We start from the raw sequence: 25657 nt of genomic DNA, 5'->3' as shown, positions 1-25657 counted from the left end.
ATTGACGCCACCATCTGACCCAGCACCTGCATCAGGTGCCTGATGGAATAACGGCAGGGTCACAGCAGAGAGCGCACCGCCAGTTGGAGGGACTGCTGTTTGATCAAGGGCAACTTCACAAGTGCCGGCAGAGTCTCGAACTGCATCCCTAGGTACGTGAGACTCTGGGTCGGAGTCAGAGTGGATTTGGGCAGATTGACCAGCCACCCGAATTGGGCTAGAGTGGCGAGAGTGAGCGAGACACTCCGCTGACAGTCTGCGCTGGATGAAGCCTTGACTAGAAGGTCGTCCAGGTAAGGAATCACTGCCAACCCCTGGAGGTGCAGAACCGCGATCACTGCTGCCATGACCTTGGTGAATACCCGAGGGGCCGTGGCTAACCCGAAGGGGAGAGCCACGAATTGGAAATGTTTCTCTCCGATTGCAAAACGTAGCCAACGCTGGTGAGAAACTGCAATTGGCACATGCAGATAGGCATCTCTGATGTCGATGGATGCCAGGAAATCCCCTTGGGTCATTGAGGCAATGACTGACCGCAGAGATTCCATGCGAAAATGCCGCACCTGAACATGCTTGTTGAGAAGCTTGAGATCCAGGATGGGCCGGAAGGAACCGTCCTTTTTGGGGACTAGGAAGAGATTTGAGTAGAAACCTTTGAACCGTTCCCGGGCGGGAACCGGTACAATTACTCCGTTGGCCTGCAAGGATGCCACGGACTGAGAGAAGGCGGCGGCCTTGGAACAGGGGGGAGTTGACAGAAAAAATCTGTTTGGCGGGCTGGAAGAGAATTCTATCCTGTAGCCGTGGGAGATGACATCCCGCACCCACTGATCGGAGACGTGTTGAAACCACGCGTCCCCAAAGTGGGAGAGCCTGCCACCGACTAAGGACGTTGCTGGCGCGGACAGATAGTCAAGAGGAGGCTGCCTTAGTGGCAGCAGCTCCTGCGGTCTTCTGTGGACGCGCCTTTGTGCGCCAGTTGGATTTTTGGTCCTTGGCTGAGTTAGTGGACGAGGCCGAGGGCTTAGAGGACGAACAGTTGGAGGAACGAAACCTCGACTGATTCCTACCCTGGACAGGTTTCCTGGTTTTGGTTTGTGGCATGGAAGTACTCTTCCCGCCAGTAGCTTCCTTAATAATTTCATCCAGTTGTTCACCGAACAGCCTGGATCCAGCAAAAGGGAGCCCAGCAAGGTACTTCTTTGAAGAAGCATCTGCCTTCCACTCTCGAAGCCACAAGATCCTGCGGATAGCGAGGGAATTAGCCGAAGCCACCGCAGTGCGGTGAGAAGCCTCCAGCATGGCAGACATGGCATAGGATGAAAAAGCGGAAGCTTGGGAAGTTAAGGCAACCATTTCGGGCATAGATTCCCTGGCGAGGGAATGCATCTCCTCTAGAGAAGCAGAGATCGCTTTGAGAGCCCACACTGCTGCAAAAGATGGGGAGAACGAGGCCCCTGCCGCCTCATATACAGATTTGGCCAGAAGGTCAACCTGGCGGTCAGTGGAATCCTTAAGAGAGGTGCCATCAGCCACTGATACAACGGTCCGGGCTGAGAGTCTAGACACCGGGGGGTCTACCTTTGGTGAATGAGCCCACTCCTTGACCACCTCAGGTGGAAAGGGAAAACGGTCATCAGAACCACGCTTTGGGAAGCGTTTGTCAGGACAGGCCCTAGGCTTGGTCACAGCGGCCTGAAAAATGGAGTGGTTAAAGAACACACTCTTTGTCCCCTTAGGCAAGGTAAACTGGTGCTTTTCTGCCAGAGAGGGTTGCTCCTCTGATACTGGCGGATTGAGGTCCAGTACAGAAATAATGGACGCAATCAAATCACTAACATCTGAGTCACTTTCGGACAGATCAATGGGGCACATGGAGGTAGCCTCCGAGCCCCCTGTAAAGGCATCCTCCTCGTCCCGCGAGTCAGCTTCTGAAACAGAGCTGCGGGACGAGGAAGGGGAGGGAGCCCTACGTCTCCTCTTAGGAGGACGGGGTCTGGGACCAGATGAAGAATCCTCTGAGCTCCGCTGAGAGAGCCCTAGCAACAGAGGCACCCTGTGAAGGGGGCTGATGCATGTTCAGCAAAGTCCGGGACAGCTGTCCCATGGAGTCGGCAAAAGACTGGAAGATTGACCTAGAGAAGGATTCTACCCAAGCCGGGGGTTCAGCCACAGGAGCCGGAGCAGCCTGAGAGACCACTGGGGGTGCGATTCCAGGCTGAGGCATGCATCACAATGTGGATATGTGCTCGGTTCAGGCAGCACGAGCTTACATGCAGTGCATACTGAATATAGCTTTGGAGCCTTGCTCCTCGTGTGAGACATGCTGCTGAAGTGGGGGCTCTGCCAGAGTGACCCCCAGAGAGTATATACAGAGGCCCACAACCAGAGGTTGTGGCTTACCAGACCGCTGGAGCGGTGTTGTGTGCCCTCCAGATCCCGAAGCCCGGACCCCCAAGCACCTCAGCAGGGATGCTGCAGCCAGTGCTGATCGCAGAGAAAACGCTGATAAAATGGTGCCAGAGCGAGGAGAGGGGGCGGGACCAACCCTGAGAGCGGGATCTGGAGGGCCAAAGAGACTTACAGGGGAGGAGACATGTACCCAGTGAGGAGTGTCCCTCCCCTGTGCAGAACAGCCGCTGGGCGGAGCCGCACTGTCCCTCTGCATGAATGACATGCGAGGGCAGTGAAACCGAAAGTAGGCCTCCGGCGAAGCCAGGGCCTAAATTTGAGCGGTGCGGCCGGCGCGCAGGCACCATCGGCGCGGTTCTCAGGCAACAGCAAGAGAACCGGCCGGAAATGTCAGAAAACTCACTCAGCACACTCTCCCACCATAATAAAGTACAGGGACCCCCAGAATATAAACGTCTCAGGTACTTAGCTTGCTGAGACGCAGGGTTCCAAGTCCCTGGGGATGAGTGCTCCGTCCAGCAGGATCCTGAAGGGCTGCGGATGGAGACCGGTCTCCTGCAAAGCATGGAGAACCGTGCTGGCTCCCACTTCAAGCCAGAGCCCGAGGGATGGTGAAGGAGCGCGGCATGTAAGGCTCCAGCCTTGGAATCAACCTTAACAGCACCGCCGACACAGTGGGGTGAGAAGGGACATGCCGGGGGTCCAGACTTGGACCCGCTTTTCTTCAAACTCTTTCCAAAAATGAAAAATCAGATGAGAATGCATGTGTGGATGTATGCCTCCTGAACACAAAGCAATGAACTGGCTAGATCTGGTTCTCCAGGGGGTGTATAGGCTCAGAGGGAGGAGCTACACTTTTTAGTGTAGTACTTTGTGTGTCCTCCGGAGGCAGAAGCTATACACCCCAATGTCTGGGTCTCCCATAGGAACGATAAAGAAAGGTTGTTTTTAATTAAAAATTATTTTTTTTTTTACACTTCTTTTGTTTTTCCTAGTCTTCTCAGGGGACTTGAAGCGGATATATAGTTTGATCGTTTCTGCTGTACACAGTAAAGCAAAAATGTTGATCTGTTGTGAACGGCAGCGCTCAGACAGCATTCATAGGAACATCATGACAATGACAGGGGGTTTGGAACATTATGACAATGACAGGGGATTATCAGATGACCCCCGGCTGTCATGACAACTCAGACACCTAGTCGGCGCATATTCAATCCCGCTGTCAGAGATTAACAGTGAGATTTTAGTTAAACAGGCGCAGGTGGATCTTCGATCTACCCGTACCTGTTAGCTGCACACATCATCTGATCAGATGTGTGGGGAAACATGCACCACTGAAGGGACACGCACGACCTATGACAGAGTCATAGGTAGTGAAAGGTTTAAATGAAAGGGGGCATCATTAGTGTGATATTTAATGGTTTCTCCCACTGCAGAGCTGTGTACGATTATAACTGACACAGTACAGCATTAAACACAGCAGTTGCCTTCTCATGGTGCTTCACCTCCCATCTCGTAGGCAGCAGTACAGCAGAGCTGTGAGAGCTGCAGCTGCTAACATTTTTCTAATGAGACAGTTCAGATCTACTTGGGAGTTCTCAAACTCATAGCACCCCTTTTCATTTTAAATAAACCCTAGAGGTCCAGAACTCTGAACAGCTCATTTACATATAAGAAAAGTATGGCTTACTCTAGAATAAGACATCGGATAGCATATAAAAATATAATTTTACTCAGTTTCCCATGACGAATATGCCCAAATAGACGGCTTAGTAGGGTTGATCTTCATTGCAGAGCTGTGCCGGATTACAAAGATGTGTGATAACATTTCTGCAGCTTTGATCTATTGACATCCAGTGTGGGGGAGGGGCAGTACAGTAAGAATGAGCGTTGTCGCACTACAGACACTTCTAGCCCTGCTCCTCACAGCACTCTCCGCTCTGCTGTACTGCCCCTCTCCTTCCACACTATCTGCCATGAGATGAAGGTTGGAAAAGTGAAATCAGACTTTTCTCTACTCTCAGAACTTTGTAATCACACACAGCTCTGCAGGAAAACCAGGGCTTAGGATTGGTCAATCTCATTCATGAAAAGAAGTACACTTTCCCAGTAAGGAAAAAAAAAATCTCTGGTTATGTCCCTTGGACTTAATGGGCATCTGTTAGCAGGTTTTGCACAATCACATCTGAAAACAGCATGATGCAGGGACAGAGAGCCCAATACTAGCGATTTCTCACTTACCGCACTGCTTGATTCAGTTTTGATAAAGTACCCGTTTTCTGCTATAGTTATAACAGTGCTAAGAATGCTGAGCTGTGTATAACCCCGCCCACACCACTGATTACACAGTGTATACAGGAAGCTGTCATTGCCATCAAAGTGCCAATCCATGGTGGGGGCGTGGTTAGATTAGCTGGACTGCCTGGCACACATCACCTACATTGATAATCTCCTGCTGCTAAAATACTGATTCTATTGTAACTATAGCAAAGTGTTAAGCAAGTGATACATCCCTGAAATTAGGTTCTTTGCAGCTACATTACGCTGCTTTCCAATTAAATAGCAAAAATCTGCAGCCAGATACCCTTTAACAAATTATAGGCTAAAATGCTGATATCTTCGCAACAGATAGGAGAGAAAGAAAAAAAATGTATAATTTAGCTCTGCAGCCACTATTCATGATGTGGCCAGTAATTTAACATGCTTAAACTGGTGAAAGGTCCTACTAAACAGTGAGGTTGCATTCATGGGTTATCGAGGATTAGACAAACACCGCTACACATACATGCAGCTTATGCTTGGTACCACAGCTCAGGTTTGAAATGAATGGAACTGAGCAGCAATACCACCTAATATAATTGGTAATAATTGATCGGATTCTCCTAGGCCTCAGTTCACAGCTCTGCAAACCCCATAGGTTTACTGGGTGGAACATTTGGTAGGGGTGTTAAGCAAGCGCTGCAGCCAATCTGTGGCCCAATGTTCACAATTTGTCAAAGAAAAATAAGCAGGTAAAATTGTGAATGTTGCAGCCTCTGTAAGATGTTCATCTCCCTGGGCCCATTAATAAGGGGTTGTCCAGTTTTGATAACCCTTTAACTATCACATCAGGCAGAGGATATCATCCCAGCATTTGAAAGCATATTGCTCAACTAGAAATTACTTCTAAAACAACACCATATTTAACGGGTTTATTTTTTTTTTTTATTATTTTTTTTTTTCAAGCACTTTTTTTTTTTTCATTTTTATACTTTTACCCCAACAGAATAAGGATGTTAAACCAAAAATAATAATAATCACTCTATACACCCCGGAAGATGGTGCAGATTTTACCATCATTATGCTCTCGGGAAACATGGAAAAAAATAAAAATAAAATAAAGCAACAAAATAAAAATAAAAAAAAACTAATAAAAAGTTATTTACAAAATACAAGTTTTGTGTTTCATTATTATTTCTCTTTATACAACGCTAAAAGTTCTCAAACTTTCAAAAACTTTTTTTATAACTTGCTGGAGAACTAAAGCCATTAATGTTTAGAAGTGGACAAACATTTTAAAACAACAACATCGATAACAATCACCCATTCAGTGCCAAGGACTGCCAATGACTGCACAAAAAAAAAATACAAAGAAAAAAAATGGGGGAAAAAAAAATAAAAAATTTAAAAAAGGACAGGGAAGAAAAAAAAATAAAAAATAAAAATCTATACAACAGAACAAAAAGCAGGTGATAGAAGCAGGATGTTATAACCCACTGTGTGCAAAGAGGATCAGGCGCCTGTTGTGGAGGGGGGCTGGAGTTCGGAAGAGGGATCTTTTATTGATCATCATGACGACAAAAACTAACTTTGGTGATACTTTAATGAACATTAAACTTGCAGATTTAGCTTTTTTCCTGTGTTTTTAACCTTTCTTTAACAAATATTTGCAGGATACGAGACACACCAGGAGAAAACAGATTTAAACATGCAACAAAGATGGCAAATAAGGTTTAATATGTGTAGGTAACACGTATGTATTCGATATGTTTTGGAAGGGTAAAAGAAAACAAAACAGTAAGGTAGACTGGAAAAAGCTAGAAATGACAGAATTTCAGATAAAAAAAAATATAAAAAAATAAAAATATTAATTAACCCCTAATGGCCTGAAATTCTTTTCGCTAGTTTGCTACTATAAACAAAAGAAAACTTGAATGACAACTTGGTTCTAGCGCAACTACCGGGTCTTCTAAGTTCCCGCCGCTCACCAGCCGTAAAACTGGTAGCGTCGGGCGTCCCAAAGTAAGGATCCTAGGGAGGTCTGCCGTGCATGGCAAAGGTGTCCTTGGGTGGTTGTAGTGGTGGGGTTGCTAATTTTTATCAACACCTGGGCCGGATAAGCATAAAGGAGTCCCAGCCCCCATGGTTATATCTGGTCACCAGAGCTGAATCTGGATACTAACAAGTTAACACAAATGAATGACTCTTGAATCTCGTGTCATTTGGTTTATGGTTTAGAGGAGTTGCATTCTTGAAAAGGAATTTGCTTCTTTTGCCAGAAACAGCGCCCCTCTTGTCCATAGGCTGAATCTGGTATGACAGCCCAGCCTGATTTGAGGGAATGCAATTTTAGATACAGCCATGGGCACAGATTCTTGGTGGGCTGTCGGAGCAAACTCTCTTTCTAATCTCATACAACCCCTTAACAGAGACTTGAATTTTCTGGACAAGAAATTTACAAAAACATTTAAAAATAATATATTTACCCATATATCGCCCAAATGCCATGTCCCCTGTAAACCCTCCCCAGAGCAGGACTTGTCATCTTAGTAAGTCACAAACGTCTGACCTGAGACCCATCACTCTACGGGCAAAGGTTTCCAACCAGGGCATATGGATAATGTGGAACACTGGCAGAATGGCGGAGCATGGGTAAAGGCTTATTTTATGTGGACTTTTGTAAACGTCTTCACAGAGAGGACATGATGGGCTTCTGGTGATCTGTCATGGTCATCACAGGATTTGTATGTAATCAAATCAGATTTATAAAAAAGAAAAAGAAGAAAAAGAAAAAGTTCACAAATTTGTGTGTTCTTCATCCATTATCTATGAGGATTATGATGAACGGACGCCAGTACATACGATGATCACAGATCTGAAATGTTAGATTAGCAGAAATGGAGTAAGTGCTACAACTTAAGGAACAGACTGGAGCAACTTAGGACATGACAGGTTAAAGGGGTTGTCTTATTTTAGACCTTGATAGCGTGTCACTAAAAATGTACCATCAATGTCTAAACGGTAGTAGGGGAAGGGAGATGGGATCGAAAGCCCCTGTGGCACTGCTAGCTCTATATGGTGAAGCCCCCAATCAGACATTGTGATACGCCATCAATCCATTTAAAAAGAACAACCCCTTTAACTTAAACTCCATCCCCCTCCTTGATTCTGATCTCTCCAGCTAGATAGCAATACTCCACTATTTCAAAGCATCATTGAGGCATTGGGATATAAGGGAAGCTACAGACTCTAGTGACTACACCTCTGTTACTTGCCTTGTGCAGAGTGTTTAAGCAGCGGGTTACATACACAGTGTCACACTTAGAACATCATTAGATTAAAAAGAAACTGTTGGAGGGGGAGGGGGAGGCAGGGAAAAAAAGAAAACACGATGGAAAACAAGAATGAACAGGTATCTAAAGTTCTTAAATTCACTAAAAACTGTGAAATTGGCGTTCTGCTCCTGGGAAAAAAGTTTGAATATCAAACAACGGATTCCTCTTTAACCAAATTGTCTTGTCGGGTTCATATATTTATATATAATTTTTCTCCCCCCTCCCCATTTAACTTTCTTATAGCCGATCCCCTCCTCCTTTATCTGTGGAGGGGTCGGGGTCTGGTTGACGGGCAGGGTGGGGAGGATGGGGGTCCCTCTGTATCTTTGGCAGTTCTGGAGCTGCAGGATGATCTACGTGGAGGGCGAGGCCCTCCCCAGTCTGTTGGCTCGCTGGTTCCCACAACATCCTGTTTGGGTTGATAAGAAAGGGGAAAATGTCGTCTCTCCCACGGCTGCACGGTCTGAAAGGGACAAGAAGGAAAGAGTAAGGAACAGGTAAGATGGTGGCAGCACAAGCATTAGTAGTCTGTCATGTTTAAATGCATTTAAAGAGAACCCGCCACCAGCAGTGGTCGAGCCATACATATCCCAGAATGGACAACAGTTTTAACCTTTTACAGTCACTATCACAATATACTCACCGTCTCCTCGAATCCCGAGTCTGACACTGAACTTTGTGTTTCCTCGGAGATCAGGCGTGGGGTGTCTCTTGAAGTCGGTGTAGGAGGGGCAGATAGGACATCGGGGCTGAGGGGTGAAAAGTCTGGCAAGGCCTGCCAGCTGCTTGTGTCAGGGGAAGGAGGCTGCGGAGTAAGAGGCTGAGCGTTCAGGGAGCTTTCAGATGTTCTGTGAGTCCTGGGACAAAAGTACAAGTGTTACCCCTGCAGGAGGGTTACAGGCAGGTAAGGCTCTGCCGTCCATTAGAAAATTACCTGCTTCCTCGACGCTGTGGTGGGATGCTGCTGCTGACCCACCGTGCCCTCTCCAGCTCTTCACACTTTCCATGCATTGCAGTATATGAAGCATCCGAGAGGTCTTCCAACTGGGAGGAAAGAGCAAGGAGAAATTAAGAAAAGTCTGAGTATCTCTAACCTAAGAGCAGCAAGACCCACATTTAAAGGGCTTGTCACATGGTAACCCTTTTTATATAAAATTTAGCTGTGCAATCGGTGGGTTTAGCAAGAGGCGGACATAGCGCCAGGGACAATATGCTTCTACTAACACAAATAAAAAATTACATTGAAATAAGTGGCCGTCTACGATATGCAGTGTGTCCACCCATATCCTGTCCACCGCCATTAACTTGAGAATGGCGGCAGCTATAGGCATAGAAGTGGTGTCTAGGTATAGTAAAGTAGCCATGTTCTACGCAATGAAACCACCTATAGCACCACCTGGTGGGAAACAGCGGCGTTCGCATTTTTATCTTGAAAACGGAACGAGAGAGAAAAAAAGTGAATTAAAAAATTGTAGGGCATCATCAATTCAATACGAATCGACACCTTGCATATAGAAATGCTATGATATGAAACCCATGACCCCCCCCCAAAACATTGAATGCTGGTCACACATATGGCGCTCATTTAACTTTTGATGATCAAAGTGGCCACCGTCAGCTGCAATGCACATCTGGACTCTGGACAGCATACTGTATCTTGCTACACGTTGTGCAATATGGTAGGTGACACGTTTGCATAGGCATCTGTGATACGTCGTCGTAGGTCCTGCAATGTTTTTGGAGGGGTCACATATACCTGCTGTTTGATGTGACCTCACAAAAAGAAGTCCAATGGGGTCAGGTCAGGTGAGCGGAGGCCACTCCACACGCAGCCACCATACCCAATGACTTGTAGGAAGGTCTCCATGAGGTATCGCTTCACGTCCGCAGTCTTGTGAGTTTTACACGTTCTAATCATAGCATTTCTGTATGCAAGGTGTCGATTCGTATTGAATTGATGATGCCCTACAACTTTGTAATTCACTTTTTTCTCTATCTCGTTCCGTTTGAGATAAAAATGCTAACTCCGTTGTTTTCCACCAGGTGGCGCTATAGGTGCATTCATTGCGTAGCGCATGGCTACTTTACTATACCTAGACACCACTTATATGCCTATCGTTCTCAAGGTAATGGTGCTGGACAGGATATGGGTGGACACACTGTATATCGACGTGTCAGGTCCACCTGAGCTCAGCTCTGGCTGATAATCAGGTCCAGAGACATTTATATGTCACACTAAGACATAGGTTCTCCACATGTGACAATCCCTTTAATGAAGCTGCGTCCATCTACAGAACCAAGAAAGAACTCACCCCTTCTAAATCTTCTTCTATATTAGTCAGTGGAGCGATTTTCACTACACGCCAGCTGTGGGATCAAAAAGTAAGAATGATTTTCAGGTATGTCACCAATTACGGATTATAATGCAGTGGGGGTGGGGGGGGGGGAGGGAGTTAGGAGGATGCTCAAAGGTGGCGTTCGAACATCTCAAACATCTCTATAATAGGACACAAAGAAGATTGCTCAGTATGACTTCACCAATGGGGGTGCAGCACCCACTGGATGGAACCCTGAATACAGTCCACAGGTCAGATGTAGTCTCTTAGTCAATCAGCTGGGGGGCAGCAGCAGAGCTGTCGCTCCTTGGCTCCTGTCTGCAGATGTGTTATAAAAAGACCTCATTTGCGGCTTAATATGAAAAGATACAGTACGTTGGACGCATCCTCCTAACTTAGTGCTGTAGTAAACAAATGGGTGGGTGTCTGGGATTAGAAGCACATGTTTATTAGCTTTCACAAACCGTGCCACACCTGTTCACGAGTTAATATTGTACCTCACCTTCATTAGGTACGCCCTCCCATGAAGATTTGTTTTCATTAAGCCCTTCTATGTGCATATTCTGCAGTGTCACTGTGTTAACCCATTCACAACCTATGATGTATATTTACAAAGGTTAAGCCTTTGCTGCAGGTTTGCACATCGAGCCTGCATCTTTTCCTACATGTCCACTGAACTGATCAGCTGACATATTCCTCCAATAGCCACGGTTGCATTGGAGATCTGCCGATGGCTTATAACCAATTAAATCCCGCTGTCAAACTCTGACAGTGGTATTTAACAAGTGGCAGTGAGGGGGGGGGGGGGGTCACATCATTCCCAGCTTCTATGTTTCTATTGACAGCCCTGTGACGTGATTAAGGGGCACCAGTGGGTAGTCATGACAGCCAGGGTCAGGTGATGACCCCTGTGTCTGTCATGATGAAACTTCCTGTGTGCTGGCTGCGAGCTGGCATCCATAGACTGGGATTTTTGCTTCACTGAGCAGTGCTGAAGCATCACTCTGTATAGCAAAAAAAAGAGTGGATGATCGCAGCTTCAAGACCTCTAAGGAGACTAGTAAATACAATAAAAAAAATAGGAAAAAAAAAAAGTTTAAGTCACCCTCCTTTTGCTCAATTGAATATATAATACTAAGAAAGAAAAAAATTACACATACCGTATGTTTCGCTTTACAAGATACACCAGATAAGACGCACCCCAAATTTAAAAATAATAAAAAAAAAAAAAAAATAGGGGGTTCATCTTATGCTCCGGTGTTGACATACCGGAGGGGGGCAGCAGCGGTGGTGGAGAGGGGACACACGAGGCAGAGGCTGTGCTGGCAGCGGGTCAGTGGTAGCAACGGAGGGCGGGTCAGGGGTGGCAGCGGGTCAGTAGCAGGTAAGTGATGGCAGCGGCGGCAGGTCAGTGATGGAGCATTCAAGAGCTCTATCTGCGCACACGCTGACTCCCGGCGCCATCATTTGAAGCCGGGACCGTGGACAGACTGGGACACCCGCAGAACAGCCACCGCAGTCCACACAGCCACTCGCCCGCACAGAGAGGCAGCCGGAACCAGGCACCCAGCTTCCCCCCACTCACTGTCAGACACCCAGCCGTTCACACCCACCCAGAGCTGCACAGACACCGCGCCCCCCCCCCCCCCAAGCTATATTCAGATTTCAAGACGCTCCCTTCATTTTCCTCCCAAATTTTTGGGAAGTCAAGTGTGTCTTATAATCCGAAAGATACGGTATATGGTATTGCTGTGCTCAGAAATGTCCGATCATAAAAAATAAAATTGGTAAACAGTGTAATGCAAAAAAAAAAGCTAGAATTAGTTTTTTGGCCGCCACAACATTGCAGTAACAGGCGATGAAAACATTGCATCCACTCAAAAATGGTATCCGTATAGACATCAGCTAAGGGCGCGAAAAAATAAATAAGCAAGCCATCACTTATCCCAAGAGCCGTAAAAATAAGTGTCCTGCAAAAAGATGCCAAAAAAACCCAAAAACACTAACTGCTTCACGACTGGCCAATTTTGCGCTTTCCAGTTGTTTTTTTTTCACTTTCCCTCTTCCGAGACACGTAAATATTTTATTTTTCAGTTAATTTGTGCATGTGAGGGCTCGTTTTTGCAGAAGAAGGGAATTTTGTTTACTTACCGTAAATTCCTTTTCTTCTAGCTCCTATTGGGAGACCCAGACAATTGGGTGTATAGCTTCTGCCTCCGGAGGCCACACAAAGTATTAACCCCTCCCCTCTGCCTATACACCCTCCCGTGCATCACAGGCTCCTCAGTTTTGGTGCAAAAGCAGGAAGGAGGAAACTTATAAATTGGTCTAAGGTAAATTCAATCCGAAGGATGTTCGGAGAACTGAAACCATGAACCAAAAGAACAATTCAACATGAACAACATGTGTACACAAAAGAACAACAGCCCGAAGGGAACAGGGGCGGGTGCTGGGTCTCCCAATAGGAGCTAGAAGAAAAGGAATTTACGGTAAGTAAACAAAATTCCCTTCTTCTTTGTCGCTCCATTGGGAGACCCAGACAATTGGGACGTCCAAAAGCAATCCCTGGGTGGGTAAAAGAATACCTCGATAAAAAGAGCCGAAAAACGGCCCCCTCTTACAGGTGGGCGACCGCCGCCTGAAGGACTCGCCTACCTAGGCTGGCATCTGCCGAAGCATAGGCATGCACCTGATAGTGTTTCGTGAAAGTGTGCAGACTCGACCAGGTAGCCGCCTGACACACCTGCTGAGCCGTAGCCTGGTGCCGCAATGCCCAGGATGCACCCACGGCTCTGGTAGAATGGGCCTTCAGCCCTGAAGGAATCGGAAGCCCAGAAGAACGGTAGGCTTCAAGAATCGGTTCCTTGATCCACCGAGCCAAGGTTGACTTGGAAGCCTGCGACCCCTTACGCTGGCCAGCGACAAGGACAAAGAGCGCATCCGAACGGCGCAGGGGCGCCGTGCGAGAAATGTAGAGCCGGAGTGCTCTCACGAGATCTAACAAGTGAAAATCCTTTTCACATTGGTGAACTGGATGAGGGCAAAAGGAAGGTAAGGAGATATCCTGATTGAGATGAAAAGGGGATACCACCTTAGGGAGAAATTCCGGAACCGGACGCAGAACCACCTTATCCTGGTGAAACACCAGGAAGGGGGCTTTGCATGACAGCGCTGCTAGCTCAGACACTCTCCGAAGTGATGTGACTGCCACTAGGAAGGCCACCTTCTGCGAAAGGCGTGATAGAGAGATATCCCGCATCGGCTCGAAAGGTGGTTTCTGAAGAGCCGTTAGCACCCTGTTAAGATCCCAGGGTTCCAGCGGACGCTTGTAAGGTTGGACTATGTGGCAAACTCCCTGCAGGAACGTGCGGACCTGCGGAAGCCTGGCTAGACGCTTTTGAAAAAACACGGAAAGCGCCGATACTTGTCCCTTGAGAGAGCAGAGAGACAAACCCTTGTCCATTCCGGATTGAAGGAAAGAAAGGAAAGTGGGTAAGGCAAACGGCCAGGGGGTAAAACCCCGATCAGAGCACCAGGATAAGAAGATCCTCCAAGCCCTGTGATAGATCTTGGCGGACGTTGGTTTCCTGGCTTGTCTCATAGTGGCAATGACATCTTGAGATAACCCTGAGGACGCTAGGAGCCAGGACTCAATGGCCACACAGTCAGGTTGAGGGCCGCAGAATTCAGATGGAAAAATGGCCCTTGAGACAGCAAGTCTGGTCGGTCTGGGAGTGCCCACGGTTGACCCGTGAGGTGCCACAGATCCGGGTACCACGACCTCCTCGGCCAGTCTGGAGCGACGAGGATGGCGCGGCGGCAGTCGGACCTGATCTTGCGCAACACTCTGGGCAGCAGTGCCAGAGGAGGAAATACATAAGGCAGTCGAAACTGCGACCAATCCTGAACTAATGCGTCCGCCGCCAGAGCTCGGTGATCTTGAGACCGTGCCATGAATGCCGGGACTTTGTTGTGCCGAGACGCCAAGAGGTCGACGTCCGGCGTTCCCCAGCGGCAACAGATCTCTTGAAACACGTCCGGGTGAAGAGACCATTCCCCTGCGTCCATGCCCTGGCGACTGAGAAAGTCTGCTTCCCAGTTTTCTACGCCCGGGATGTGAACTGCGGAGATGGTGGAGGCTGTGGCTTCCGCCCACAGCAGAATCCGCCGAACTTCTTGGAAGGCCTGACGACTGCGTGTGCCGCCCTGGTGGTTGATGTACGCGACCGCCGTGGTGTTGTCCGACTGTTTGCGGATCTGTCTGCCCTCCAGCCACCGATGGAACGCCTTTAGGGCTAGATACACTGCCCTTATCTCCAGAACATTGATCTGAAGGGAGGACTCTGTCGGAGTCCAGGTTCCCTGAGCCGTGTGGTGGAGGAAGACCGCTCCCCACCCTGACAGACTCGCGTCCGTTGTGACCACAGCCCAGGATGGGGGCAGGAATGATTTTCCCTTCGACAAGGAAGTGGGAAGAAGCCACCACTGAAGAGAGGTTTTGGCTGCCAGTGAAAGAGAGAGACGTTCCTGTCTAGGGACGTCGACCTCCTGTCCCATTTGCGGAGAATGTCCCATTGAAGTGGACGCAGATGAAACTGCGCAAAGGGAACTGCCTCCATTGCTGCCACCATCTTCCCTAGGAAGTGCATGAGGCGCCTCAAGGGGTGTGATTGGGTCCGAAGGAGAGAGTGCACCCCTGTCTGCAGCGAACGCTGTTTGTCCAGCGGAAGCTTCACTAACGCTGAGAGAGTATGAAACTCCATCCCGAGGTAAGTCAGTGATTGGGTCGGTGTCAATTTTGACTTTGGGAAGTTGATGATCCACCCGAACCTCTGGAGAGTCTCCAGAGCAATGGTCAGGCTGTGTTGACATGCCACCCGGGAGGGTGCCTTGACTAGGAGATCGTCTAAGTAAGGGATCACCGAGTGGCCCTGAGAGTGTAGGACCGCCACCACGGATGCCATGACCTTGGTGAAGACCCGTGGGGCTGTCGCCAGGCCGAAAGGAAGTGCCACAAACTGAAGGTGTTCGTCCCCGATGGCGAAACGCAGGAAGCGTTGATGCTCTGGTGCAATCGGCACATGGAGATAAGCATCCCTGATGTCGATTGAGGCTAGGAAGTCTCCTTGGGACATCGAGGCGATGACAGAACGGAGAGATTCCATCCGGAACCGTCTGGTTCTCACGTGTCTGTTGAGCAGTTTGAGGTCCAGAACGGGGCGGAATGATCCGTCCTTTTTTGGCACCACGAACAAGTTGGAGTAAAAACCGCGACCACGTTCTTGAATGGGAACGGGAATCACAACTCCTTCTGCCTTCAGAGTGTTCACCGCCTGAAAAAATGCATCGGCTCGCTCGGGGGGGCGGAGATGTTCTGAAGAAACGAGTCTGAGGACGAGAGCTGAGCTCTATCCTGTAACCGTGCGACAGAATGTCTCTCACCCATCGGTCTTGGACATGTGGCCACCAGGCGTCGCAAAAGCGGGAGAGCCTGCAACCGACCGAGGATGCGGTTTGGGGAGGCCGAAAGTCATGAGGAGGCCGCCTTGGAGGCGGTTCCTCCGGCGGTCTTTGGAGGACGTGACTTAGACCGCCATGCAGAAGAGTTCCTCTGGCCCTTCTCTGACCTGTTGGACGTGGAGGATTGGGACCTGGCTGAGGGCCGAAAGGACAGAAACCTCGATTGAATTTTTCGATGCTGAGGTTTGTTTGGTTTGGACTGGGGTAAGGACGAGTCCTTACCCTTGGATTGTTTAATAATTTCATCCAATTGCTCGCCAAACAAACGGTCGCCAGAAAATGGCAAACCGGTTAAGAACTTCTTGGAAGCAGAGTCTGCCTTCCATTCGCGTAGCCACATGGCCCTGCGGACTGCCACCGAATTGGCGGACGCTACCGCTGTACGGCTCGCTGAGTCCAGGACGGCGTTCATGGCGTAGGACGAAAAGGCCGATGCCTGAGAAGTCAAAGACACAACTTGCGGAGCAGAGGTACGTGTGACTGCATTAATCTCAGACAGACAAGCTGAGATAGCTTGAAGTGCCCACACGGCTGCAAAGGCAGGAGCAAAAGACGCGCCTATGGCTTCATAGATGGATTTCATCAGGAGCTCTATTTGCCTGTCAGTGGCATCCTTGAGCGATGAACCATCTGCCACTGATACTACGGATCTAGCCGCCAGTCTAGAGACTGGAGGATCCACCTTGGGACACTGAGCCCAACCCTTAACTACGTCAGGGGGGAAGGGGTAACGTGTGTCATTAAGGCGCTTAGTAAAGCGCTTGTCCGGAAACGCTCTGTGCTTCTGGACAGCATCTCTGAAGTTAGAGTGATCGAAAAACGCACTCCGTGTACGTTTGGGAAACCTAAACTGGTGTTTCTCCTGCTGTGAAGCCGACTCCTCTATAGGTGGAGTTGGGGGAGAAAGATCTAGCACCTGGTTGATGGACGCTATAAGGTCATTTACTATGGCGTCCCCTTCAGGTGTATCAAGATTGAGAGCAACGTCAGGATCAGAGCCCTGAGCTGCGACCTCAGCCTCATCCTCCAGAGAGTCCTCATGCTGAGACCCCGAACAGCGTGATGAAGCCGGGGAAGGTTCCCAGCGAGCCCGCTTAGCCGGTCTGGGACTGCGGTCCGTGTCGGAGTCCTCCCCGTGGGACCTAGGTGTCACCCCAGGAGCACTCTGCTGCACCGACCGAGAGGGGCCTGGGGGCGATGAACTCACAGTGCCCGGGGCCTTTGTGACCGATCTGGACTGCAAGGCTTCTAGTATCTTAGCAGACCATCTGTCCATAGACTGAGCCATGGATTGTGAAAGCGACTCAGAGTTTCTCAGCCAAAACTGCAAACTCTGTCCCTGCCACCTGGACAGTGGAAGCCGGCGGTTCTACCTGAGCCGAGGGTCCCACCAGTGCCCGAGGCTCCGGCTGAGTGAGTGCCACAGGGACCGAGCATTGCACACAGTGAGGGTAGGTGGAACCTGCAGGTAACAGCCGCACAAGAGGTACAGGTTGCAAAATAAGCCTTGGCACCCTTGCTCTTTGCGGACGACATGCTGTTGTCTCCTCTTAGAGTAATCAGTGAGGGTATTAAGCCAAAAGCAAAACAATGCGGCCGAACAGAGAAAATGTATACATATAATATAAATAAATATATATATATATATATATATATATATATATATATGTGTATATATATATATGTATATATGTGTATATATATATATATGTATATATATATATATATATATATGTATATATATATATATATATATGTATATATATATATATATATATATATATATATATATATATATATATATATATATATATATATATATATATATATATATATATATATATATATATATATATATATATACATATATATACATATACATATATATATATACATACACATACACATACACATACATACATACATACATACATACATACATACATATATACACACACACTTCGGCACCCAAGGGGGGCCAGCACCGGGTAACCGGTGTGGCTTACCGACCGCCCAAAGCGGTTGTGTGTCCACCAGATTCCCTGCCTGGGCCTCCCAGAGCTGTAGAGCTCGTTCTGAAATCCTCCACCGGCAGAAGTGATTGTAAATATGGCTGCCAGAGCTCTCAGGGGAGGAGGGAGCCGTGGGCGTGACTAATAAAGTGCGGGAATCTGGTGCCCCACAGTGCTCAGTGAGGGGGGAGGAGAACACCTAAGTATGCTCCAGCCCTCACTGCCGACGTCCAGTCGACCGTCCCGCCCTTACCCCTGACTGGCAGGCCCGGGGGCGGGAGTTATGGTACTAGGCCGCAGAAGCCGGGGACTAAATTTAATAACGCGGCCGGCAAACAGGCGCGGTAGTCCCGGTAGTCACAAAAAACAGCAGCCGCTGCAGCGTCTGTAACACAGGCGCTCCATGCACCGTCCCCAAGGGGACACAGAGTACCTTATAGATGCAGGGCCTGTCCCTGATGATACTCAGTCTCCTGTCCGTCAGATTCCCCCAGGGGCTGCGGAGGGAGCCCGGTCCCAGTGAATGGTGACCGGTTAGGATCCCACTTCTCCCAGAGCCTCTAAGGGATGGGGAAGGAAAAACGGCATGTGGCTCCAGCCTTTGTACCCGCAATGGGTACCTCAACCTTAACAGCACCGCTGACTTAGTGGGGTGAGAAGGGAGCATGCCGGGGGCCCTGTTAGGGCCCTCTTTTCTTCCATCCGATACAATCAGCAGCTGCTGCTGACTAAAATGGGAGCTTGAGTGAATGTGTGCCTCCTTCAACACAAAGCATAAAACTGAGGAGCCCGTGATGCACGGGAGGGTGTATAGGCAGAGGGGAGGGGTTACACTTTTTAAAGTGTAATACTTTGTGTGGCCTCCGGAGGCAGAAGCTATACACCCAATTGTCTGGGTCTCCCAATGGAGCGACAAAGAAAAAGCTGTACTTTTAAATGAAACCATGAGTTTGCCATATAGTTTACTGGAAAAAAGCATAAAATTTCCAAATGTGGAATTTTTTTTTTTTTAAAAAAAGTGCAATCGCACTATTTTTTTTGAGATATTTTAGTAACTATGTTCACTATATGGTAAAACTGATGTGTCAGTGTGATGTCTCAGGTCAGTATGAGTTTGTAGACACCAAACATGAATAGGTTTACTTTTATCTAAGGGGTAAAAAATAAAAATAAATCAGAAGTTTGTCCGAAAAAAAGTGGCGTACGTTTTGCACCATTTTCTGGGACCCGTAGCGTTCTCATTTTTCAGCATCTATGGCTGAATGATGACTTACTTTTTGCATCTCGAGCTGATGTTTTTAGCAGTACCATATTTGCACCGATGTTTCGTTTTGATCTTGTTACGCTATGTGCGCACGTGTGCGTATTACATGCAGTTACGCTGTGATCTGCACCGTAGCGTAACTGCATGCGTCCTGCGTCCCCTGCACAATCTATGGAGATTGTGCAGGAGCCGTGCGCACGTGGCATATTAGAACGCAGCGATTCGGCTGCTGCCCGAATCTCTGCGTTCTAAGAAGTGACATGTCACTTCTTCCGTGCGGTTTGCATGCTGTCTATAGGGAGAGGCAGTATGCAGAGCGCACGTTCTCTGCCGGCACCATGCGCTTCATAACGGAGCTTTTCAGCTGCGCTCTGAAGCGCACCTTTTAGGTGCGGTGCAGAGCACACACGTGCGCACATAGCCTTACTGCATTTTGTGCAAAATATGCGGTGACCTAAAAATGTAATTTTGGTGTTTGGAATTTTTTTGCCGCTACACTGTTTACTGATCAAATTAATTGATTTTATATTTTGATAGATCGGGCATTTCTGAACGCGGTGATACCAAGTGTGTATATTTTATTTTTTTTAACCCTTTAATTTTCAATGGGGCAAAGAAGGGAATTTTGTTACTTACCGTAAATTCCTTTTCTTCTAGCTCCTATTGGGAGACCCAGACGATTGGGTGTATAGTACTGCCTCCGGAGGCCACACAAAGCATTACACTAAAAAGTGTAAGGCCCCTCCCCTTCTGGCTATACACCCCCAGTGGGATCACTGGCTCACCAGTTTTAGTGCAAAAGCAAGAAGGAGGAAAGCCAATAACTGGTTTAAACAAATTCACTCCGAAGTAACATCGGAGAACTGAAAACCATTCAACATGAACAACATGTGTACCCGAAAAACAACCAAAAATCCCGAAGGACAACAGGGCGGGTGCTGGGTCTCCCAATAGGAGCTAGAAGAAAAGGAATTTACGGTAAGTAACAAAATTCCCTTCTTCTTCGGCGCTCCATTGGGAGACCCAGACGATTGGGACGTCCAAAAGCTGTCCCTGGGTGGGTAAAGAAATACCTCATGTTAGAGCTGTAAAACAGCCCTTCCCTACAAGGAGGCAACCGCCGCCTGCAGGACTCTTCTACCTAAGCTGGCATCCGCCTAAGCGTAGGTATGCACCTGACAATGCTTGGTGAAAGTGTGCAGACTCGACCAGGTAGCTGCCTGGCACACCTGCTGAGCCGTAGCCTGGTGCCGTAATGCCTAGGGCGCACCCACGGCTCTGGTAAAATGGGCTTTCAGCCCTGATGGAACCGGAAGCCCAGCAGAACAGTAGGCTTCAAGAATGGGTTCCTTGATCCATCGAGCCAGGGTGGATTTGGAAGCCTGCGACTCTTTACGCTGATTAGCGACAAGCACAGAGAGTGCATCCGAGCGGCGCAGAGGCGCCGTGCGGGAAATGTAGATTCTGAGTGCTCTCACCAGATCCAACAAATGCAAATCCATTTCATATCGATGAAATGGATGAGGCAAAAGGAAGGTAAGGAGATATCCTGATTGAGATGAAAGGGGGATACCACCTTAGGGAGAACTCCGGAATCGGGCGCAGCACTGCCTTGCCTTGGTGAAAACACCAGGAAGGAAGCTTTTGGATGACAGCGCTGCTAGCTCGGACACTCTCCTAAGAGACGTGACCGCTACCAGAAAGGCCTCTTTCTGGGAAAGTCGAGAGAGTGAAACATCTCTCAGAGGCTCGAAGGGCGGCTTCTGGAGAGCAATTAGTACCCTGTTCAGATCCCATGGGTCCAACGGCCGTTTGTACAGAGGGACAATGTGACAAACCTCCTGCAGGAACGTGTGTACCTGAGGAAGTGGTGCTAGGCGCTTCTGAAGAATACAGATAGCGCTGAGACTTGTCCTTTGAGGGAGCCGAGTGACAACCTTTTTCCAAACCAGATTGCAGGAAGGAAGGAAAAGTAGGGAATGCAAATGGGCAGGGAGACACTCCCTGAGCAGAGCATTAAGAGAAGAATATCCTCCACATCCTGTGGTAGATCTTGGCAGACGTCGGTCTTCTAGTCTGTCTCATGGTGGCAATGACGTCCTGAGATAATCCTGAAGACGCTAGGATTCAGGACTCAAAGGCCATACCGTCAGGTTCAGGGCCGTAGAATTCAGATGGAAAAAACGGCCCTTGGGACAGTAAGTCTGGCCGGGCTGGTAGTGCCCACGGTTGGCAGACCGTGAGATGCCACAGATCCGGGGACTACGACCTCCTCGGCCAGTCTGTGGCGATGAGGATGGTGCGGCGGCAAACGGACCTGATGTTGCGTAGCCCTCTGGGCAGCAGTGTCAGAGGGGCAAACACATAGGTAGCTGGAACTGCGACCAAACCTGAACTAAGGCGTCTGCCGCCAGAGCTCTTTGATCGTGATACCGCGCCATGAAAATCGGAACCTTGTTGTTGTGCCGAGACGCTATTAGGTCGACGTTCAGCATCCCCCAGCGTTGACAGATTTCCTGAAAACCGTCCGGGTGAAGATACCCTTCCCCTGCGTCCATACCCTGGCAACTGAGGAAGTCTGCTTCCCAGTTTTCTGCGCCCGGGATGTGAACTGCGGATATAGTGGATGCTCTGTCTTCCACCCCCATCAGACTCCGCCGGACTTCCTGGGAGGCTTGCCGACTGCGTGTTCCGCCTTGGTGGTAGATGTATGCCACCACTGTGGAGTTGTCCGACTGAATTCGGATGTGTGTGCTTTCCAGCCACGGCTGGAAGGCTTGCAGGGCAAGATACACTGCCCAGATTTCCAGCACATTGATTTGAAGGATGGACTCCTCTGAAGAGAGTCCTTGACCGTCTGAGAAGGGGGACGTTCCTTCTAGGGACGTCGACTTCCCATCCCATTGGCAAAGAATGCCACATTGGAGTGGACGCAGATGAAACTGCGCGAAAGTGACTGCCTCTGCATGAGTCGTGTTAAGGGGTGTGACTGGCCATGAAGGAGAGACTGCACCCCCGTCTGTAGTGAACGTGTCCAGCGGAAGCTTCACTATCGCTGAGGGAGCGTGACACTCCATGCCCAGATATGTCAGCGATTGGGTCGGTGTCAGATTTAACCTTGAGAAGATGATGATCCACCCGAAACTCTGGAGAGTCTCCAGCGCTACGCTCAGGCTGTGTTGGCATGCCTCTTGAGAGGGTGCCTTGACCAGTCGACCGTCCAAGGAAGGATCACCGAGTGACCCTGAGAGTGCAGGACTGCTCCCACTGCTGCCCTGAACTTGGTGAAAACCCGTAGGGCTGTTGCCAGACCGAAGGGCAGGGTTACGAACTGAAGATGCTCGTCTTCAATAACGAAACGTAGCAAACGTTGGTGCTCTGGAGCAATCGGCACGTGGAGATAAGCATCCTGTGTCTATTGATGCTAGGAAATCTCCTTGAGACATTGAGGCAATGACGGAGCGGAGGGATGCCATCCGGAACCGCCTGGCCTTCACGTGCTTGTTGAGCAGTTTTAGGTCCCCCACAATCAGATTGGAGGAAAAACCGTGTCTTGTTCCTGAAGAGGAACAGGAATTACCACTCCTTCTGCCTGCAGAAGAGCATCGGCTCGGTGGGTAGGTGGGGAAGTTCTGAAGAATCGAGCCGGAGGCCGAGAACAGAACTCTATCCTGTACACGTGAGACACAATGTCTCTCACCCACCGGTCTGTGACCTGTGGCAGCTAAATGTCGCCAAGGCGAGAGAGTCTGCCACCAACCGCGGATGCGGAGAGAGAGAGCTTAAAGTCATGAGGAGACCGCCTTGGAAGCGGTTCCTCTGGCTGCCTTCCTTGGGCGTGATTGAGCCCGCCTGGAATCTGAGCCCCTCTGAGCCTTTTGAGCCCTTTTGGACTAGGACAATTTGGACCTGCCCGAGCCTGGGAAGGACCGAAACCTCGACTGTCTCTCTCGGACAGCATTAATAGGGTAAGTCGCAATGCAGACATTGCGAGGATAAGGACGCTACCTGCGGCACAGATGTACCTGTGCTCAAGACCAGCTGCGCAAGACCAGCTGACATAGCTTAGAGAGCCCATACGGCTGCGAATGCCGGAGCAACCGACACGCCGATAGCTTCATAGACAGATTTCAACCAGAGGTCCATCTGTCTGTCAATGGCATCTTTAAGTGAAGTCCCATCTCCACTGCAACTATGGATCTAGCCGCAAGCCTGGAGATTGGGGGATCCACCTTTGGACCCTGGGTCCAGCGCCTGACCACGTCAGGGGGAAAGGGATAACATGTATCCTTAATACATTTGGAGAAACGCTTATCTGGTAAGCGTGGTGATTCTGCACTGCTTCTCTGAAGTCAGCGTGGCCAGAAAAGTACTCAATGTACGCTTGAGATACTGAAATGGGATTTCTCCTGCTGGGAAGCTGACTCCTCCACTGAAGGAGCTGGGGGAGAGATATCCAACATGCCATTGCTGGACGCTATAAGATCATTCACCATGGCGTCACCATCCGGAGTATCCGGATTTAGAGCGGTGTCAGGATCAAAGTCCTGATCAGCTACGTCTGCCTCATCATACAGAGAGTCCTCTGCTGTGACCCTGACTAGTGATGAGGCCGAGTGCCGCTCCCAGCGAGCTCGCTTAGGCTGTCTGGGACTGTCGTCCGTGTCAGAGCCTTCACCCTGGAATGCCTGGGACCCCCCCGGAGCACTGATTTTGTTCCAAATGAGGGTGGCCAGGGAGCAATGATCAAGATTGCCCATGGCCTGTCTGGACTGCAAGTCACTATCCCATGACAATCTATCAGCCGAAACTGCAACACCGTCCCTGTCCATGGACAGGGTTCACAGGTGGTTCCTTTGGCCACCTCTAGTAGAGACCCCAGCTGACCAAGTGCTACAGGGGAGCATTGCACACAACGGGGTTCAGTGGAACCTGCCGGTGGAACAGTATCACATGCAGTAAAAGCAGCATAGAAAGCCTGTGTTGCTTTTTTGCTGCTGTAGTCTAGCCATCTAGGAGCATATAGCCGAGAATAGCGACCGCACAGTGCAATGTATAGCATACAAGCATAAAGTACAAATGAGCACTTCAGCACATGCAATATGAGCAGCTTAGAAAGCCTGTGCCTTAGCACCTTTGCTTTTTTGCTGCTGTAGTCTAGCCATCTAGGAGCATATAGCCAAGAATAGCGACCGTACAGTGCAATGTATAGCATACAAGCATAAGTACAAATGAGCACTTCAGCACATGCAATATGAGCAGCTTAGAAAGCCTGTGCCTTGGCACCCTTGCTTTTTTGCTGCTGTAGACTAGCCAACCAGGAGAATATCGCCAAGAATAGCGACCGTACAGTGCAATGTATAGCATACAAGCATAAGTACAAATGAACACTTCAGCACATGCAATACAAGCAGCCTAGAAAAACTGTGCCTTAGCACCTTTGCTTTTTTGCTGCTGTAGTCTAGCCATTCTAGGAGAATATAGCCAAGAATAGCGACCGTACAGTGCAATGTATAGCATACAAGCATAAGTACAAATGAACACTTCAGCACATGCAATACAAGCAGCATAGAAAGCCTGTGCCTTCGCACCCTTGCTTTTTTGCTGCTGTTGTCTCGCCATCTAAGAGGCCATATAGCCAAAAATAGCGACCTACAGTGCAGTGTAAGCATAAAATACAAATGGACACAACGGTATTTAGTGGGGTCAGCACTTCAGGTGCTGCTTACCGCCCGCCTATAGGCGGGTGTGTGGTCGCCAGAGTCCTGTGACTGGCTGCCAGCTCGGACTGCAGGAATGGCTGCCGGCGTCCTTCTCCAGCTCGTGTGACGAGGGGCGGGCCGTGGGCGTGCCCCAGGCAAGAGCGGGAAACCGGCGTCCCACTGTGTCCAGTGAAGGGGGCTGAGAATGCAAAGCAGACTCCAGCCCTCGGCGCTGACTTTCTGTACAGCGTCCCGCCTCTCCCCTGACTGGCAGGGCTGGGGGCGGGAACGAAACGAAAACTAGGCCGCAAAGCCGGGGACTCGAGTAATAAGCGCGGCCGTCCTATGTGCACGGCCAGCGCGGAGTCCCCGGCGCACCACAAGTCCCAGCCGCGCCACAGTGTAAAAACACCTAGCAGCGGCCCGGCGCGGCAGTTCCCAATACATAAATTCACACAGCAAAGCTGCCGTGAATAATAGCACGAGCGCTCCGCGCTGTTGTCCCCGGCGCACTAGCACTCCCAGCAATGCTGGTGTGTGTGTGCGCGATGTGTACGGGGACACAGAGTACCTTAATGTAGCAGGGCCCTGTCCCTGACGATACTCAGCTCCATATCCAGCAGGTTCTCTGGGTCTGTGGATGGAGCCCGGTCTCAGTGCCTGGAGACCTGTAAGATCCCACTTCACCCAGAGCCCTGAGGGGGGATGGGGAAGGAAAACAGCATGTGGGCTCCAGCCTCCGTACCCGCAATGGGTACCTCAACCTTAACAAACACCCGACAAGAGTGGGGTGAGAAGGGAGCATGCTGGGGGCCCC

General features: G+C 49.3%; 1 protein-coding gene across 4 annotated transcripts in view; it reads right to left on the bottom strand.

Annotated features, from left to right (window-relative positions):
- Positions 1 to 6389: 6389 nt before the first annotated feature.
- The window catches only part of KANSL1 (KAT8 regulatory NSL complex subunit 1), a 143812-nt gene continuing 124544 nt past the window's right edge, over positions 6390 to 25657 (bottom strand). For all 4 annotated transcript variants that reach the window (XM_075350308.1, XM_075350309.1, XM_075350307.1 and 1 more), the window contains 4 exons: positions 10319 to 10373; positions 8941 to 9050; positions 8650 to 8863; positions 6390 to 8469 (listed from right to left, as the gene is read on the bottom strand). In XM_075350308.1, coding sequence (XP_075206423.1) covers positions 8266 to 8469; positions 8650 to 8863; positions 8941 to 9050; positions 10319 to 10373 — 583 coding nt within the window. In that variant the 3' untranslated portion in view covers positions 6390 to 8265. The remainder of the gene's footprint in view (positions 8470 to 8649; positions 8864 to 8940; positions 9051 to 10318; positions 10374 to 25657) is intronic.

Source organism: Anomaloglossus baeobatrachus, chromosome 5 (assembly GCF_048569485.1).
Source record: "Anomaloglossus baeobatrachus isolate aAnoBae1 chromosome 5, aAnoBae1.hap1, whole genome shotgun sequence".
Lineage (NCBI taxonomy): Eukaryota > Metazoa > Chordata > Amphibia > Anura > Aromobatidae > Anomaloglossus > Anomaloglossus baeobatrachus.
The sequence above is the reverse complement of the archived record's forward strand: the minus strand, read 5'-3'. Positions and strand labels throughout refer to the sequence as shown.